The sequence below is a fragment of the Caloenas nicobarica genome, chromosome 10, assembly GCF_036013445.1.
Source record: "Caloenas nicobarica isolate bCalNic1 chromosome 10, bCalNic1.hap1, whole genome shotgun sequence".
Lineage (NCBI taxonomy): Eukaryota > Metazoa > Chordata > Aves > Columbiformes > Columbidae > Caloenas > Caloenas nicobarica.
Window position 1 is genome coordinate 10251818 of NC_088254.1, and position 16171 is coordinate 10267988.

Consider the following 16171-nt stretch of genomic DNA (forward strand, 5'->3'; position numbering starts at 1 on the left):
GACAATGGCAGACTCATTAAAAAGGGGAAAATATGACTGTTATTAACACCGTCTTTTATACTGGTATGAAGAAGATTGCCTGGCATTAGCTCTTACTACTGGTCAGTGAAAGAATTAGCAGCTCAGTTTGGCATAATACATGCTAATATACATGTCCTATTTTTATTAATTACTGTAATATTTTATACAATAAACTAGAATTCCGCCATCTAACTAGACATCCTTCCTTTACCCAGTCTGCACCGGCAGCCCGAGAGAGAACTTTATTTCTAAGAAAAACCCAAAACACAATTCATCATATTTTAATCAGCCAACATAGTTGCCGCCTTAAGCAATTAAAAAAATAAGATGAGATCTAAATCTACCTTTCATTTCTCTTTCTACAAATAATGGTCCTTTTTTAAAGCCCACATCCCAACACACCTAGATTGAATGTAGAAGAACTCTTAATTATTTAAAAGCAATTAATCTTCTACCAGGCTTCTTATTTTCCCCATTACAGTCACCATCAACCAACACACAGTTGTCACGAACAAGGTATTGGTTTTATTTATCTTATTTCCACCTGAATGGCTATAAAACATCTGATTCGTTTACCAGACGATACCTGATCAACTGATTTTCATCTGAGTTACAGCATTGATCTTTTCAAGTCTAAACCCAAGATTTATATTCAGGTAACAAAACTGGTACAACTTCTATTAACTATAGTTATTAGTTACTAGTAAATGTGCACCTATATAAGTGTATTGAAAAAACACGATGCAGGTAAGACAGAAAGGAAACAAAAGCCTGAGTGCCACAAAACAGGATTAGATTAACTTCTAAAGCCTATTCTCCTTGGGAAAAATACAGCTGACTCAGTCAGTTCCTGCAAATAGTCCTTATAAAAAGGCTAGAAAAGTTGTCAAAACAAGAAAACATACACCTCTTTCAAAAGACCATAGTTTGAATTAGCAGAGTTTGAAATACGCATTAGTAACTTATTTTGATGACAGCTGTCCTTAATGGGGAACCAAATGACCACACTGCAAGGGGAGTGCCGTAATACATTACTGATTCCTTTGGTTTCAAATGTTAGCATCATGTTTCCTCCTTCAGGCATATACAAAATAAGGCTGTACTGATACTAATCTCTAAGTTCTGTTCTTCAGTCAGACACCACTAAACATAATACAAATCCTTCCTATAGAACAACAGAAAACGAACCTTCATCCACATGTTATAAAGTTAACTCACATACCTGGTCCCTGTGGTCTGACCTGCCACTGTATGTATGTATAAAGATGAGTTCACCCATCTTGACACCACAAGCAATCTACAGGTTACTCTGTGGCAGAAAATTCAAACCAAAGGTTTTTAAAAATCTGACCAGTCATCAAATGATCAGTAAGATCTTCATCAACTAGAACAAGGAGCTATCGCTTGTAAACTGCCATTCATAGAAACAGTCTATGTTATTAAAAACAACTCAGAAGGGTGCATGCAACTCTGGAAGCTTATCCAGAGTGATAGTCTCATCAGGAGAGAGAACGATGCTTATTCCAAGCACCTGTAAAAGATATCAAGATAGGGAGGGAATGAAAGAAGCCACTAGGAGAACAGAAAGCTAGAAAATAGCAAGCGAGGACTGAAACAATAAATAAAGGGCAAGCACTACTCTTGATTACAGTGGTAAAAGAGAAAAACCACTGGCTAGCATTTCTCTGATATTCTTCTGAAAAGCCATGAATCCTTCCATTAATATACATGCATCATCAAAATGCCTCTATGTCCTTACAGAACTTTAAATCCGAGGATTACTCATGTACCACTCACACCTCCTCTCATCCATATACCCCATTACTTTCACTCCAGTATGCCTCCAAAACCACATTGTAATAAATAATACATAAGCAATCAGCCCATAGTGTATTTTTTCTCACCAGCTAGAGACAGAAAACAGGACTATCCAATAGGGCTCTTGTACACTAATAAATTATTTATGTACCAAAGTTTCGATAACCCTACCTCATATGTTACTAGAATAAAAATAATAGTATTCTAAACCTTTCTTTTGTACTAATTTGGAGAAATAACACTACTGTATGATCTGGCTATATCTCTGGTTGGCCAGATTGCTGTCTACCTGCTCCTGTCTACATAGAAAGATAAAAGAATTCATTAAACAATAGGTTATGCTTTCATTATACAATAAAGATCAATTCAAGGAATTTGATCTGCAACTAGTACTTTTCCATCCACAATTAAGAAATCAGAAGTTTACTGTGAAACGGTTACAGGGATAAGAGCGGAAAAAACACCAAAACGCCAAACAGTTATAAAAGTAATGTAAAGTCTAGATCAACTATGAGTCACTTTTCTTTTAAGTTATTAGTGCTCCTACAAATATGAAAAGGAAGATATAAAGATATAACACCCCAAACTACTATCTGCATAAATAATAAATTAAGTATTCTCTGGACATGCATGAATCCACATGTAAAGAGGGGGTAGGTTGTGAAAACTGAGAGGCTGAGAACTACATTTTGTCTGTTTCATAGAACTCCTTTAAGAACTAGTTTACAAAATGTTGTTTCCCATACTAAATCAAAATATATGTGCAATCTAAGTAATAAACAGAAGTTAAACATGTTTCATCTTAGAGAACAAACTGACATTAAGAAAACATCCTTCTTCAAAGCTGCATACAAAATATTAAAAAATGTCCTTATCACAGAACAGCTGAGGCTGGAAGGGACCACTAGAGACCATCTTGTCTAATAACCCCTCATTTTCTAACAGCCTATGTTATCTAGTAACATATACAAATGTACAGACTTTAAATAATAGAACCAATTTGGGTTTCACTATTTTGGATCTTTCCTGCATGCTTTCTTTAATCAGGTCCTCAGACCTTTATATTCCTATTGTACAACAATGACTAGGTAAAATGACTATGGTCCCCCATCCCATACCACATAAAATACTGAAAGAGTCATGAAAATACTAGTTATTGCTAGCTGTTTTTTCATACATACACCATCTAGTGTCTATTACTGTAGAAAGATATCTGCCAAATGCAAATCTACAATCCAGTGTCATTATTTGAATGTAAGAATATTTTAAATCAACTTCCAGATTAGCAATATTTGTTTGTGCAACATATTTTCAACTTGACTATATTGTAAAAGAAGTTGTCCATATACAAAAGGAACTTTATAGTAATTCAAGCTTTGGATGCTCATTACTACTAAATACAAACGTTGGCTAAAGGCACAATTCTCCAACTTTGAAATGAATGTATCAGCTGATTATTTTTTGAGGCAGATAAAGATATAGAAGATTCAGTCAAGGTGACAATTACCATCTGGCTAGCTATGGTAATTACGTACTCCCAATTAAATAAACATACAATATTACAACAACAGCAATACAGTGTACGTTAATATTGAAAAACACCATATTTATGTATTACTATAGTTATTAAATTTACCTATACGACTGCCTGGTTTGATGCTAAAGATCATGAATAAAACTGTGTCAACATACTCCGTGAGTTAAGTTCCTTTCTACAACCTCTTCATACAGGGATGCTACCTTTTAAACTTCTCTCTTTCCTCTACACCCTTCTCTTCCCATTTTTGGGGACTGACTACTTGTTTGAGGGGTACAGCTAGGAACAGAATTAAAATCAGTTTAGACTTACACTCCCACAAGTACATAACAAGCTATAGGTTGCATACAGGATGCAGAACACTGATCGTCGGGATGAATATAGAATCAGCCTTGCCTTAAAAACTGTTAAAGGAAGCACTGCAATATCTGAACACTAGGGATTACTCCTGTGAATACATTTGTAAAGCCATAAAAAGACCAAGAACTGTTTAGTTCTTTTTAGAGGACCTAAATATCATGAAATTTAATTTTCAAGTTATTGAAATTCGACGCGATACAATTTCTTATAAACATGATTGACTAAATGTATTCGAAAATTCCTTCAAAACAAAAAATTTTAGCTTTTTTACTTTCTTGGGACTGTTTCACTCTAAGAACAAAAACCAGACATAAGTGGAATTTTTGTCACCAAATTCAATGGAAGCAGGATCAGGTACCATACAGCAATTAATGCCCATCTCTAGTAAGAAGCATGTTTTACTTAAAAAGACAATATTAAAATACTATTACCTCCAGCAAGGATCTTCTCTTCCAAATCATTCATTTGTTTCTTGTAGGCTTTTAAAGCAGCTTCTTTAAATGATGGTCGTATTCTTTTTTTCTTTGGAGTTTCAGTGAGCATTTCTGGCACATTCTGATTTTCATCTTCCTTTACTTCTACCTCAGCAGCTATGTTACTTTCAACTTCCAATATCTCTTCACTGACCACGTGGTCAAACTGTGTATCATACTGCTCCTCTGACAGGACCGTATATGGAGTTTCATATGAAGGCTGCCCCAGTTCGTATTCTTGGACCTGCTCACTAGTTTCACTACTATTAGTTCTGTTTTCTAGTTTAGCAAGAACTTGTTCCATTACTTCTACATAGTCTGTTTCATTCTCACCAGGTGGTTGCATTAAGTCTTCCTCATACTCTGCTTTGTAGCAATAAGGCTCAGCATAAACATCAGAATCAAGTGTTGTACTTGATTCATTTGCAGTAGACTGCGATAAAGTTCTGAACCTCCCTATGAAAGATGATCCACTGTCTTCGTACCCACTTAAACTTTGTGTACTTTTATTCCAGACTACCTCTAAAGCTGACTTAGCACGTTGAAGTGTAGATCCAAATTTAGGAAAGCTGAAAGTCCTATCAGAGAGATCTATGCTTAGTCGGCTATGCCATGATTTAGGGGCTGTTTCTTCCGAGTCATCGCTTGGTAGTTCACTCTGACTTCGGTACATCATAGGCAAACTGTTTTGATTCTGATAAGGGGAGACAGAATTTGTTTCCTGATAATCATCATATTGACTAGTCCACTGACTTTGTGATTCGCTATCAAGGCCTGGACACGATGGAGAAGTACCATCAAGAGTAAAATCATAGCTTTCAGTATCATACTGGAGGTCAGAACTTTGGCACTTTCCAAAATCTGTCTGTTGATCTGAAGGGCTGCTCATATCATACACAAAAACTTCCTGTCTGGATGTGTCTAGGCCTAAATCTGCCCCTTGTTCCAACTGATTCCAGCCTTTCCATGGAGAAAGATCATCATGTAAAGAAAGCTGAGAATCACTATAGTGGCTTCTGTCTCCAGATGCACATATTATTCCATTGCTTACTCCACTGTCAACAGTTCCTGTGTTCTCTACTTCATTTAGCTCTGGATACTGTTGCATATCTTGGACAAAAGTCTGTTCCTGGGAACTACCATACCAGTTTGTAGAATCATCTTGCCTTCGCTGCCAAAGTTCTCGATCAGAGGAAGACAACAGCGAACTGCCATTTGTTCTGCTAAAATACTGATTTTCTGAAAAATCCTCAGAGTAAGACTGACACAATTTTGAGAAATCTGACTCTGAACGGCTAAGTTTTGGTGTTGCAAAATCATTCTGTAAATGCCATAGAGGAGTCATGTCTGAATAACAGGTCTTTGATTGTTTTTCCATGTTGTCAAATTCTGGTGACTGATTACCATAATTTCTTCTGTTTGAAAAGGTGCTGCTGTCAGCAGTTGTGTTAAGGTCTTTAGTATTTGGTGACTCAATATTCCCCTTTGCAGTGCTTGTTTTTGTTTGAAGTGCTGATTTAGATACCTTTGCATAACTGTTCTTATTTATATCAGATTCCAAGTCTTTATCACTGTCAGGTGACTCCCAGTCATGCATTTTAGTTTTTGCCTCCACAGTTAAAGGTTTCATATCCATACTCTCGTATGTCTGAGAAGAAGGTAGTCCTCTTTCTTTTTTCTCTTTTATGTCATGGGAAAATATATCTGTAGAAATTCCAATGCCAGTTCCCTTAAGTTTATAAGACTTTTTTAAAATCAAGTCTCTTTGTTGTGATGACTCAAAGTAAACAAGAATGGGTCTTGGCTTCGCATTTGGACAGTCTCTTTGGTGCCCTAGTCTTTGGGCAAACTCAATATTAATAGTGCTTTGTGCCTCTGAGAACCCCATTTTATCTATTAATATTTTGTAAACTATGCTTTCAGGTTTTTCAAGTCTCTCTTCAGGCACATTCAGAAACCTAAGACTCGCTTTGTTTCCTGGATGGCCTATCTGCTTAATGTAGTCGTGTATGTCCCGAGTTTCTCTTCTGGACTGTACAAATCCAGTTCGCAATTGTTCAATTTCATTTTGTACAACTTCTACACTACTAGAAATTTCATCAATTGATTGTTTCAGAGCATTAACGTGTCCTCTTAATTCAGAGAGTTCCGTTTCAATTTGACTTATTCCCTGAAGCTCTTTAAAAATCATTTCCATAACATCATGGGTTTGACTAATACAACTCGTTGAACTAAAGCCAGGTTCAAGAGTATTTGATTTCTGGTGACGGCCAGTTCTGTCTAGAGATTTACTTCTTAAGCCCCATGTTTTCTTCCACGTACTTAGTTCTGAGTCTGATGAGACACATTCTTGGCTCTTCTTCCATTTCCTTAGCTTTCGTAAAGCTCCCAGCTTCAGTGTGTGTAAAGTACGCTCCCCATCAGAACTTCCATCAGATGGCGCAAGGCTGCTTAAGCTTTTTCTGTTGCGTCTCACAGGCATTGTGTGTGATAAGTACTCGTTTTTTTTGCTATTACTCTTTATTTCACTTAGTGACTCAGAATATGAACTATCATTTGAAGACAAATCTTGAATTATATCTTCATTATTATTGTTTGTTACAAAAATATGCTTTTGCAGTCCATTGGCAATAGCAACTCTGTAACTGAATGTTGGAGAAAGTGAAAATTCTCTATTACTTTCCTCTTCTTCAGTTGATAAGTTGCGAGCAGACGGACACTTGGTAATCTTTTTAACAGTGCTTTTTAAAGTATTTGAAAATTTTGGATTCTTTGTTTGTCCAATCTGAGTTAAGTCTTGTTCCTTTTTGCTCTGACAACTCTCTTTCCTTTTTGTACTATTTCCCGATTTCTTTGTAAACATTCCTTTGCAAATCTTATATAGGTAAGATGAGATCAGGCTCTTTAAGAAGGCAGAAACCATGGAGTGCAATTTATATTAAACTGTTTCCACAAAACACAATTTTTGATCCAGACAAGTATTTGTATCTCCAACAGGATCATCCGCAAATATTTCATTAACAGACACTATAGATGTATAAATTACTGATCATTTGACAGAGAGAAGGAAAGAAGGAGGAGAAAAAGAGGAAAAAAAAAAAAAATCACACATCCTCTTGTTCAAACCCAAATCCTGAAGGGATTTTGTAAGTCTTGCAAAATCTCACTCTGTTGCACGTCTTCTTGAAGTATCTAAAAAGGAGGGAATGACATTACAATGGCTGCCAAATAAACTTCTTATTCAACAATATTAATGTTGTTTTAACTGGATTACAATGGAAACACAGAGCATTTAAGTATTTATACTTTCCTCATAATTGTCTGAATAGAATTTTTCATGAAAAATTGAAGTTGAAAGTAGTTCTAGGCAAATATTTTTAACATAAATGAATAAGCTATACTTATTTACTAGCTTCTTTGTCCAATTTAATTCATTGACTTTACAGAGATATTTGGTACTAATTCTGCCAGCATTCTTTCAGAGTACTGACATCTCAGTTTAGATCCATATGATATTCAGCAGTGGTCAAAAAGCTGACATGGGAACAACTTGTTAGTAGCTAGTAAAACAGAAATATAGAAAGGTCTCGGTTCATCTTTGGAGCAAGGCAGGATTCTGTGCAACAAATCAGTATTGTATTCATAAAGTACTATTATATCTTGAGATTTAATTATGCACATTACTATGGTTTGAGAAATAAATGTTTTCTTTTTATACCAGATTTTAACATATATTATGGTAAGCCAGGACTTAAAGTGGGCATACATCCTTGTTTCCCTTCTTAAAGAAAAAACAAAATAAAATCACTATAGAAAATAACAGAAAAATCATAACAAAAACTAATGGAACATTCTTATCCAGGTTACTAATTTTTACTTTTTTTTTGGCCATGGGGAAAATAAACAAACAAGAACCCACCCCACACCCCTCACCGCCAAAATGCAAAACAACAAAAACCCCCCACAAATCTACACAAAACGAGAGGGAGAAACAAATACGATTTATAAGTCTCAGGACAAAATCAGGTGCCATTATAACACCGTAGCAATTTGATCTATAGTATGGAAGAGTAAGAAAATATTTAATGGGGTTTCTGGAAACTTCTATTCCATAAAACAAAAGCTTGTATTCCATAGAAATGCAGTCAATGCATTTAAAACATATAGTTGTACTTATTCGTAGGGCGTATCATGCACCTCCCAGTCTCACAGCTGCAGAATAAAATCAAGGTATATAGTTCAGAAAAATCCAACAAACAAGCAGTTCTTAAAACAGCCATTTCACCTTTCTAAACCAGCTAAAAATTCTTTGGCAGAATAAGAAGTTTATTTTGATACAGAGCATATGAATTGTTAAAACTTGCTCTGTGGTGTCTTAAGAGAAGTAAAGGTTATGAACTGTCCTCCTTGTTTGCAAACATCATGGCACTGTATGAAACGTTATGGCACTTTCACAACCTCAAGTTCTGGTCTTTCATTACAAAGTTTGTCTTAACTAACTTTACTATTATACTCATGTTACGGTCAATAATACACACTAACTACTGATTCACACTGCAGCAGCAAAATGCACCATGCTCAACAGAGCCCAAGCAAAGCTGGCAGAAGCTTGGTTGACTTCTGGAATCCTGGAAGAAAGGATGTAAAGAGACTTATTTCTTTTCTAGTTATAACAAAACTTGGATAAAGCACAAGAGCAAACAAGAATAGACAACATTCCTCATCCTTCCCAAAGTTGTTGCCTGTTATTTTATAAAAGGTCAAATATTTGTGGAAAATGAATCACATTTTTAACATATATACATGAGCACAGCTCTTGTGACCTCTTTTACTTTGAGGCTTATACCTGAAGTCAGAGTATTAAGAGTGAACTAAGAGCAAATAATGCTTGGAAGGAAAAGAATGCTCAACGAGTCTGCATGCAATTTTCAAGGCAAGCAAAGAGCATCTCAGAATATTACAAAGCTATCACTAGAGCCAAGGCTGCCTTGTTTTCATATATTATTAGTAAAGGAAGGAACCATCCTGGGATACTTTTCAATATCAAAGGCATGTTTCTAGATGCAGACACTGCATGTTTGTAACCATTTGTCGAATAAGATTCAAAGTGTGACTGCCCATCTCCGCTGCACACACAACCATAGATTTTTAAGTGCCTTTGTACACAAACTTCACTCAGATAACTTGGACATTCTTCTCATTGAAAAGACTTCAAACCAACAACATATAAACAAGCTAGAAGGCTTGTTTACTGGCTCAGCCTACAAAACATCAAGAAATAGTGAAGTTAACACTGGAATAATTAACATTGCCATTCATTTTAAATCAGGTTTAATTCCCTGTGAATATTGATTTCACAGCCAGCCATATATATGTTTTATCCAAAGCCTAACCTACGCTTTTTATCAGAGGTAATTGAAAGTATTATAAATAGCTGCAAATTCAATACTCAATTTATCTAAACCCAGTTTCTGACAATGCCATAGTAAATTAAAAGTTGCACTGTTACAGACACACACAGATCTGCTAAATGGAGCAGATTTATGTTCTCTCATGCGAGTTCCATTCCATCTCAGCTATATTAGTCAGATGATCTGTTCATCAGTTTACAGCCTACCATTGCTCTGTCAAATACTCATTTTCTAAAATTGTATCTCTACATACGGAATCAAGTTTTAGTCATAAGTCTCATACATTTCTTTTTGTAAAGATTTGTATTGGGTTGTTCTTACCATTTTAAAATCAGTGTAGGCTGAAACTCTAGGAAATAAGGAACAGTCTTTTGAGAAGACATAGGACTAAGTCAATTATCTGAATGAGCTGTAAGTTGTTATTCAGCAATTGTTCAGATTTATCCAGGTCTCCCAATAAGCCATAATAACCCCATTTTTTTAATTTTCACTTTGCTTGTTTATTGATTTAAATCAATTTATATGATAAAGTTGAACACAGATGTGTTAACCCATTCTAAGCAGAAGGAATTGAGCTGAAATGTTAGAGCAATACAGACTATATGCTTGATGGTTATAGAGCAGGAAACTGGAAAGTGTTATGGATTGTGAGATCAGAAATAAAAGAAATGGTTAATGGGTTCCTTCTGTTAAAAAAGGACACAATGACACTTCCTTGAACTTTTTAGCAAGTCTGAACATAGACTTTTGTGAATCAACTTGGTGAACAGGTATTTTAATTTGCATTGATATCAAGGATAGCATTGATAACAAAGCATTGTCGAAATAAAACTTGTCAGTTGGAAGCATCAGGTATAAAGGATCTTACTGCTAAGTCTAAAACTAACGTGTCAGGTAGAAGGGGGTGGAGTGGGCTGGGTTAAGAATAATAGCTTTTTAAATAAAGCAAGCAGTGTATTTTAGTTACATGTCTGAACAATAAATCCTCATAGATTCCCTTTTTTTTTTTTTCATTTTATTAGATCCAGCCCTTTATTTTTAAAGAAAATTGAATAATCTTAAAATAATTTCAGTATTAAAAAAAAAAAAAGCTGGATCACCGCTGACCTTCTGTTCAGATCCTAGTTAATGAAGCTGTAGAGCAGCATCCCTCTCCATTCAGAGGTAGCTCTGTGGATGCAGACTGTCCCCCTAAAAAAAGCTAGAAACAGGCAGGACCATAGCCCTGCTTAACCTTTACACTATTAATGAACTGCAAGGGGCCTGTGTGTATTGGAAGCGGACAGGGAAGAAGATGAGACTAAAGCGGTCTTTCTCTGTAAAAAGGCATGTGGCAGTTCTTGTTCACAACACCAAGACACTGGGGAAAAACAAAGCAAACCCCAAAAGTCTTTTTCTGCAATGATGCCACTCTGCAGTACTGCCAAAGCAGTCGCTACTGCCTATAGGCAGTAACATCTATTTGTGATACGCAAAATGCTTCACAGAAACAAATTCTTCCCACATGACAAAAAATGTAAATAGTCCACTTTGCAGCCACAGAAGCTGAGGCTAAGAGAGGCTCTCTTACTATCAGGAACAGAAGGAAACAACAACAAAATAATTAGAATTCAGATCTACAGATTGCTCAAGTATGGTCTTCGACTAGTCTTATGGTCACCTGGGAATAAGGTTATCCTGACATAACTGTACTTTTCATCAGTGTATGTCTGTTGGGCTAAAACTTTGCTATGTTTCTTTAGACAAGAATAACTGTGTATATTCCAGATTGCTTCATCAGTTTACTGTAACAGCAGCATTATACTGCAGATCATCTCAGATGACCTAATTCAGAAGAACTTAATTATCTGCCACTTTATATTCTTCTTAAATTCTCCTCACATTCTTAAGTATGGACACTTTTGATCTGTGTTATTGGTGAGTCTCTTGAGGTAAAGTGATACTCATCTTAATACTGCACACGCCACATAGATGACCTGCCTGCAGACCCTGACAAGGACAACAGCAAGACAGTAGCCCTGCTTTGATAATTACTCTTTGTTCCAGGAATTTCTCAGGTTTTTACCAGAGTTTTGCCCTATCCTACATTGAGATGAAGTGTGGAGTGCTAACAGCACTCTCTCCTTCTGGCTAGAAAGCTGTTCCTATTGTCCACCAATGTCATTTGGAAAGTGCACTGTATCTATTTATCTGGTGATATTTCTTTATGGATCCTGCTTTTAATGTATCTAAACACCATTAAACAGGTTGCCTTTCTATTTATGGGGAATGTTACCAACAAAACTAACCACCAAACTGCTGTTTCAACCCCAAGTCTAAAGAGACTAGAATCTGCTTATATTTTAACCCACAAGACCTACTGCTGTCCTGAAGAGCTTACACATATGCAAGTCAAGTACATTATGGAATCCAATCTAAATATTTAACAGGCATACAGCAAAACTGGTCATTCACAGCTATTACTTGACTTACCTGTTCTTTCAGCATACAACTTAATCAAGTGTAAGGATAACAACAGATGCAAGTAGCACATGCTAAAAAACCTAACTTTGGCTCATTGTGATTTAGAACAGCACCTGAAACAGAAACCGTGTGTAAAACCTTATGTATTAGTGAATTAACTCAGTGGTTTAACAGTCATCTGCAATCAAACTACATTATAATATATACAAGCATATTATCTTCAGGACAGCTTAGAAGAAACTGTGAATTCCCAGTTAACTAGAACTAGTAATTATTCTGAAAAGTTGCCTTAGCTGCTCCCCTACTGCTATGACCACTATTGGAAAAGATAGGATTTTTTTTGCAGAGTCAGAGATGTTTTTTCCTCAATTACAGTTGAAGGCAGACATGAGTTGAAGAAGAAAATAAACACACTTACTTTGCAATACTTTTTCTTACTTTTTTAGTTACACTACCCTCTGCACCTTTGCGTTTATTCATAATATTTACATTTCTCTCTGAAAAGTCTTGTTAGAGTAACTGTGAGGCTAAATTTGCCAATTATTTATGAAATACTAACAAAACTGCTGAAGACATTTAGAACACCATTCATTTCTTCAGTAACAATTGTGTAGTAAGGTATTTATATTACAAATATGAAAATTAAATTTGAAGTGATTGTCCTTAAAGGATAATAGCCTTGAGTAGAACTAAAAACAAAAGGAAGAGATTTGCCAAATATAATAGATTAATACTTAAATGTAATGAGCTATTGAAAAGATTCCTAAAGTTAACATTCAAGGAAGTAGATAGCTTAGTATAGCATAGCTGAATACATTAATGTGTACAAGGGTGAAGAGACTGGAGGTGATTTGGAACACAGCTTCAATATTATTTCGCTAAGTGTACTATCTTTTTTTCTTTAATGTTTCTAGTTGTTTCCTCAACTTTTTAAACGAAAAGAAGGGAAGAAAAAGATTGCAGCGTATAAAGGCGGCAGCAATAGTGAAAGCGAGAGTTGTTTTCTCCCCCTTTTACAGCTGTATATATGTTGTATTCTACCCTATATAAACTTATTTTTAGCCAATACTCTCACTTCAAAAGCTGCTAAGATTTAGAGATAACTCCGCTTAATAGTGCATTCCTATTTAAATGTAGGCTACAAAAGGAGTGGAAAACCTGGAGAGGGAAAAGTTATTTGCTGGCAATATGGTGATAATTGTATCACTGAGTCGGTACCAGGTATATTATCTTCTAAGTATGACTTAGACTCATACATGCAAGCTATTATGTCAGATTACTACAAATATACGAAAGATTTACTGTATAGAGTACAGAATAATCAGAACCTATTTAGTGCCTTCAAAAAAATAGAAAGCATCATCATGCATTTGACCCAATCTCAGCTCTGTCCTTAATTTTGTTGGGGTTTTTAATTGCGAGTTTTCTTTAAAGCATTATACCCTGATAGTCCAAGTGATTTAATTAACACTGAAGCATAACACATATGCAGAGGATATATTTACAGTATACTGAGTGTACATTCAAAGTCTCATATAACACTAACATTTCAAACTTTTCAGCAACTTTAAACAATCTCTACAACCATGCCATCCAAAAACATAAAAAGAATCCCTCAATTTTTTTCCAGGTATAGAATTTTAATCCTCTAATTGTTTTGGACTGAGCCTTAGAATGGGCAATTCTCTGCCCTGAATTAGATCTCTTTTGGACAGAGACTGCTATGGAGTCTGTGACCATGTGTGCACTCTATATAACGGATTATTTTAGAGAGCTATGATTTTTTTTTTCCTAGGGGACTTTTTTTTTTTTTTTAAACTACTTGCAAAAATTCTCTTTGAAATGTTTAGATTAAGGGAACAACTTTAAATGGGCAAAATGTTACTTTTAAGCTCCCTGGATTCCATCCTTCCCCCCAAAAAGGTTTGAAATATTTTCTAAAATGTAGTTAACTAATAATTCCATTAAATTTTTGGAATACAAAAGTATTAAATGTATGGTTTTTGATAAAGAAGTCTTTCATTTGATAAATAGTAGCAACCGTCTGTGATATTTACATTTGAAAAATGCCACAAGAACAAACCACTACGACTACTGTTGACAGTAACATACACTAGGATGAGTAGGCACACACAGATAGGAGCCATGCTTGCTAAACACCTGAAATGACATTCATTGACAAGAATGGTAGATATTAAACATAATTTTAGATTTGCTGCAAAAATTTTAAACAAAGAGATTCTCTGTTTTCTTTGCTTCAATATACTGACAGCTACAGAACGATACTTAGATTTCCACCTGAAAGTAAGAACCTCTGCTTTAGCGCTATCAATCTAATTAACACCGCAGATGACAAAAACAAAACCTGTAAAAGAACCTTCTTAGTTGCCAAAGAATTTTTATGCTTCAGAGCTTCTGTTTTCCTGTAATGGTCTCATAAGGCAGAGTCTAACATACTACTCGATTCTTCCTAGATTTTCACAACACTAAAGTTAAAAGAAAATTTGGAGTTTTCAATCCTCCTTGACACTTTAATGAATTGGGAGATATTCTGAGCCATCAGTCATCTCCTACTTGATAATACTGTGGAAACCCACTACTTCACCTGTGATTTCCTAAGGGTTTCCACAGCAATATACAGTCATTATGATAATGTTGTACTGATATCACTGCAGGATCAAGCAAATGGTATAGTGACAGAAAGCCTTTATACAACTCTTTGCAGGTTGTGAAAAAACTCGTTCCACCAGAAAAAAACCTCATTTATCTTGCATCATGACTTCTTTCTAGATTTAAAAGTCTTTGAGGTGACTCTTAATCGTAATTTCTATCATAACATCCTTTACCAAAGTAATTTATGATGAAGAAAAGATGTTTTAACCTTAAATGCTACATTTCACTCTTCTTATGCTTTTAGACTCAACAGCATTCTCTCTACACTTTTCTCGGTATGATGATTCATATGGTAAGAATTAGCACTGATTTTTATAACACTCAAATGTGTCAAGTAACCTTACATTTTCAATTGCCAAATCATAGCTGTGTATTACACTAAGTAAAGGCACCTATTTTATATAATCACTGACAACTTCATTCAAGAAACAAGCATCGTATCACCTCTTCTGTGAAAAATAACTATAACTTTACAATCAGAGTTTATTTTCACATCAGAAAGCAATTAAGTAATGTTACACCAATGAATACTTTTATGACAGAAGAATCCCTGTCAGCCAAGGGTTAGCATCAGTATTAAGAAGCTGGAACTGATATTAACCCTTTTGTATCAACATGTTATTAAAAACCAGAAAACCTCAAAAAACCCCAAAAAACCTACAACAAAACACCACCACCACAAACCCCACAACTCACTTAAAACTGGACTGCATTCAAATTAGAAATGCAACAGAATGTTTTAAGAGATTGCAGGACTACTGAACAATCAGATGAGCATTATTTTTAATGTCTTAAATGTTTTTAATAGATTTTTACTAGACATGCCCATTATAAGACAACTTAGTGTCCTTAGTTTAAGGGCACATAGCTTTATGTTCTATTTCCCTTACTACATAGAACCAGTAGTCTGTTGAAAGAAAATATTATTAATAAAGACAAAAAAATGCAATTGGACCTAGGTGACTAAAGAAAGTTGGGAGTTATTGAATACAGTCAGATTTTTACATCTGCATAATTCTTCCTCTTTAAGCAAAATAAACCATCAATCTCATAGTAAGAAAATAGTTTCAGCTAATATTGCTTGGCTTCTACCATTGCAGAAGGCAAAATACTAATGTTAACTTCCTGAACCTAAAAGAATGAACAAAAAAGTATTAAATAGCTATAGGGGTTTTTTAGGTTGTGGATTTGGGGGAGCTATATGAGAGGGTATTCTAACACATAGGTTTAACTGTGGCACAGAATCAAGCGCGTCTCCTAAGCAAGCTGCCTCTTCAAAAGAAAGCTGCAGAGTGTTCATCTTGGAGATTAATCAAGACCCCAAAATACATAAGCATCTGTAAAGCTCAATTTATTACTAATCCTATAATGAACTAGGAAAAAAATACTGGCAGATAAGCAAAATGTACTATATC

The 16171-nt window shown here is 35.2% G+C and overlaps 2 protein-coding genes across 3 annotated transcripts in view; both read right to left on the reverse strand.

Annotated features, from left to right (window-relative positions):
- UNC13C (unc-13 homolog C) overlaps positions 1-7135 on the reverse strand; it is a 139156-nt gene extending 132021 nt beyond the window's left edge. The window contains exon 1 of one of the 2 annotated variants that reach the window (XM_065641359.1): positions 4168-7135. In XM_065641359.1, the coding sequence (XP_065497431.1) occupies positions 4168-7132 (2965 nt within the window). In that variant the 5' untranslated portion in view covers positions 7133-7135. The remainder of the gene's footprint in view (positions 1-4167) is intronic. The other variant, XM_065641358.1, reaches the window with a different exon arrangement.
- A 194-nt stretch (positions 7136-7329) lies between these two features.
- LOC135992622 (protein unc-13 homolog A-like) overlaps positions 7330-16171 on the reverse strand; it is a 46288-nt gene continuing 37446 nt past the window's right edge. Inside the window, exon 6 of the mRNA XM_065641919.1 lies at positions 7330-7401. Within this exon, the coding sequence (XP_065497991.1) occupies positions 7330-7401 (72 nt within the window). The remainder of the gene's footprint in view (positions 7402-16171) is intronic.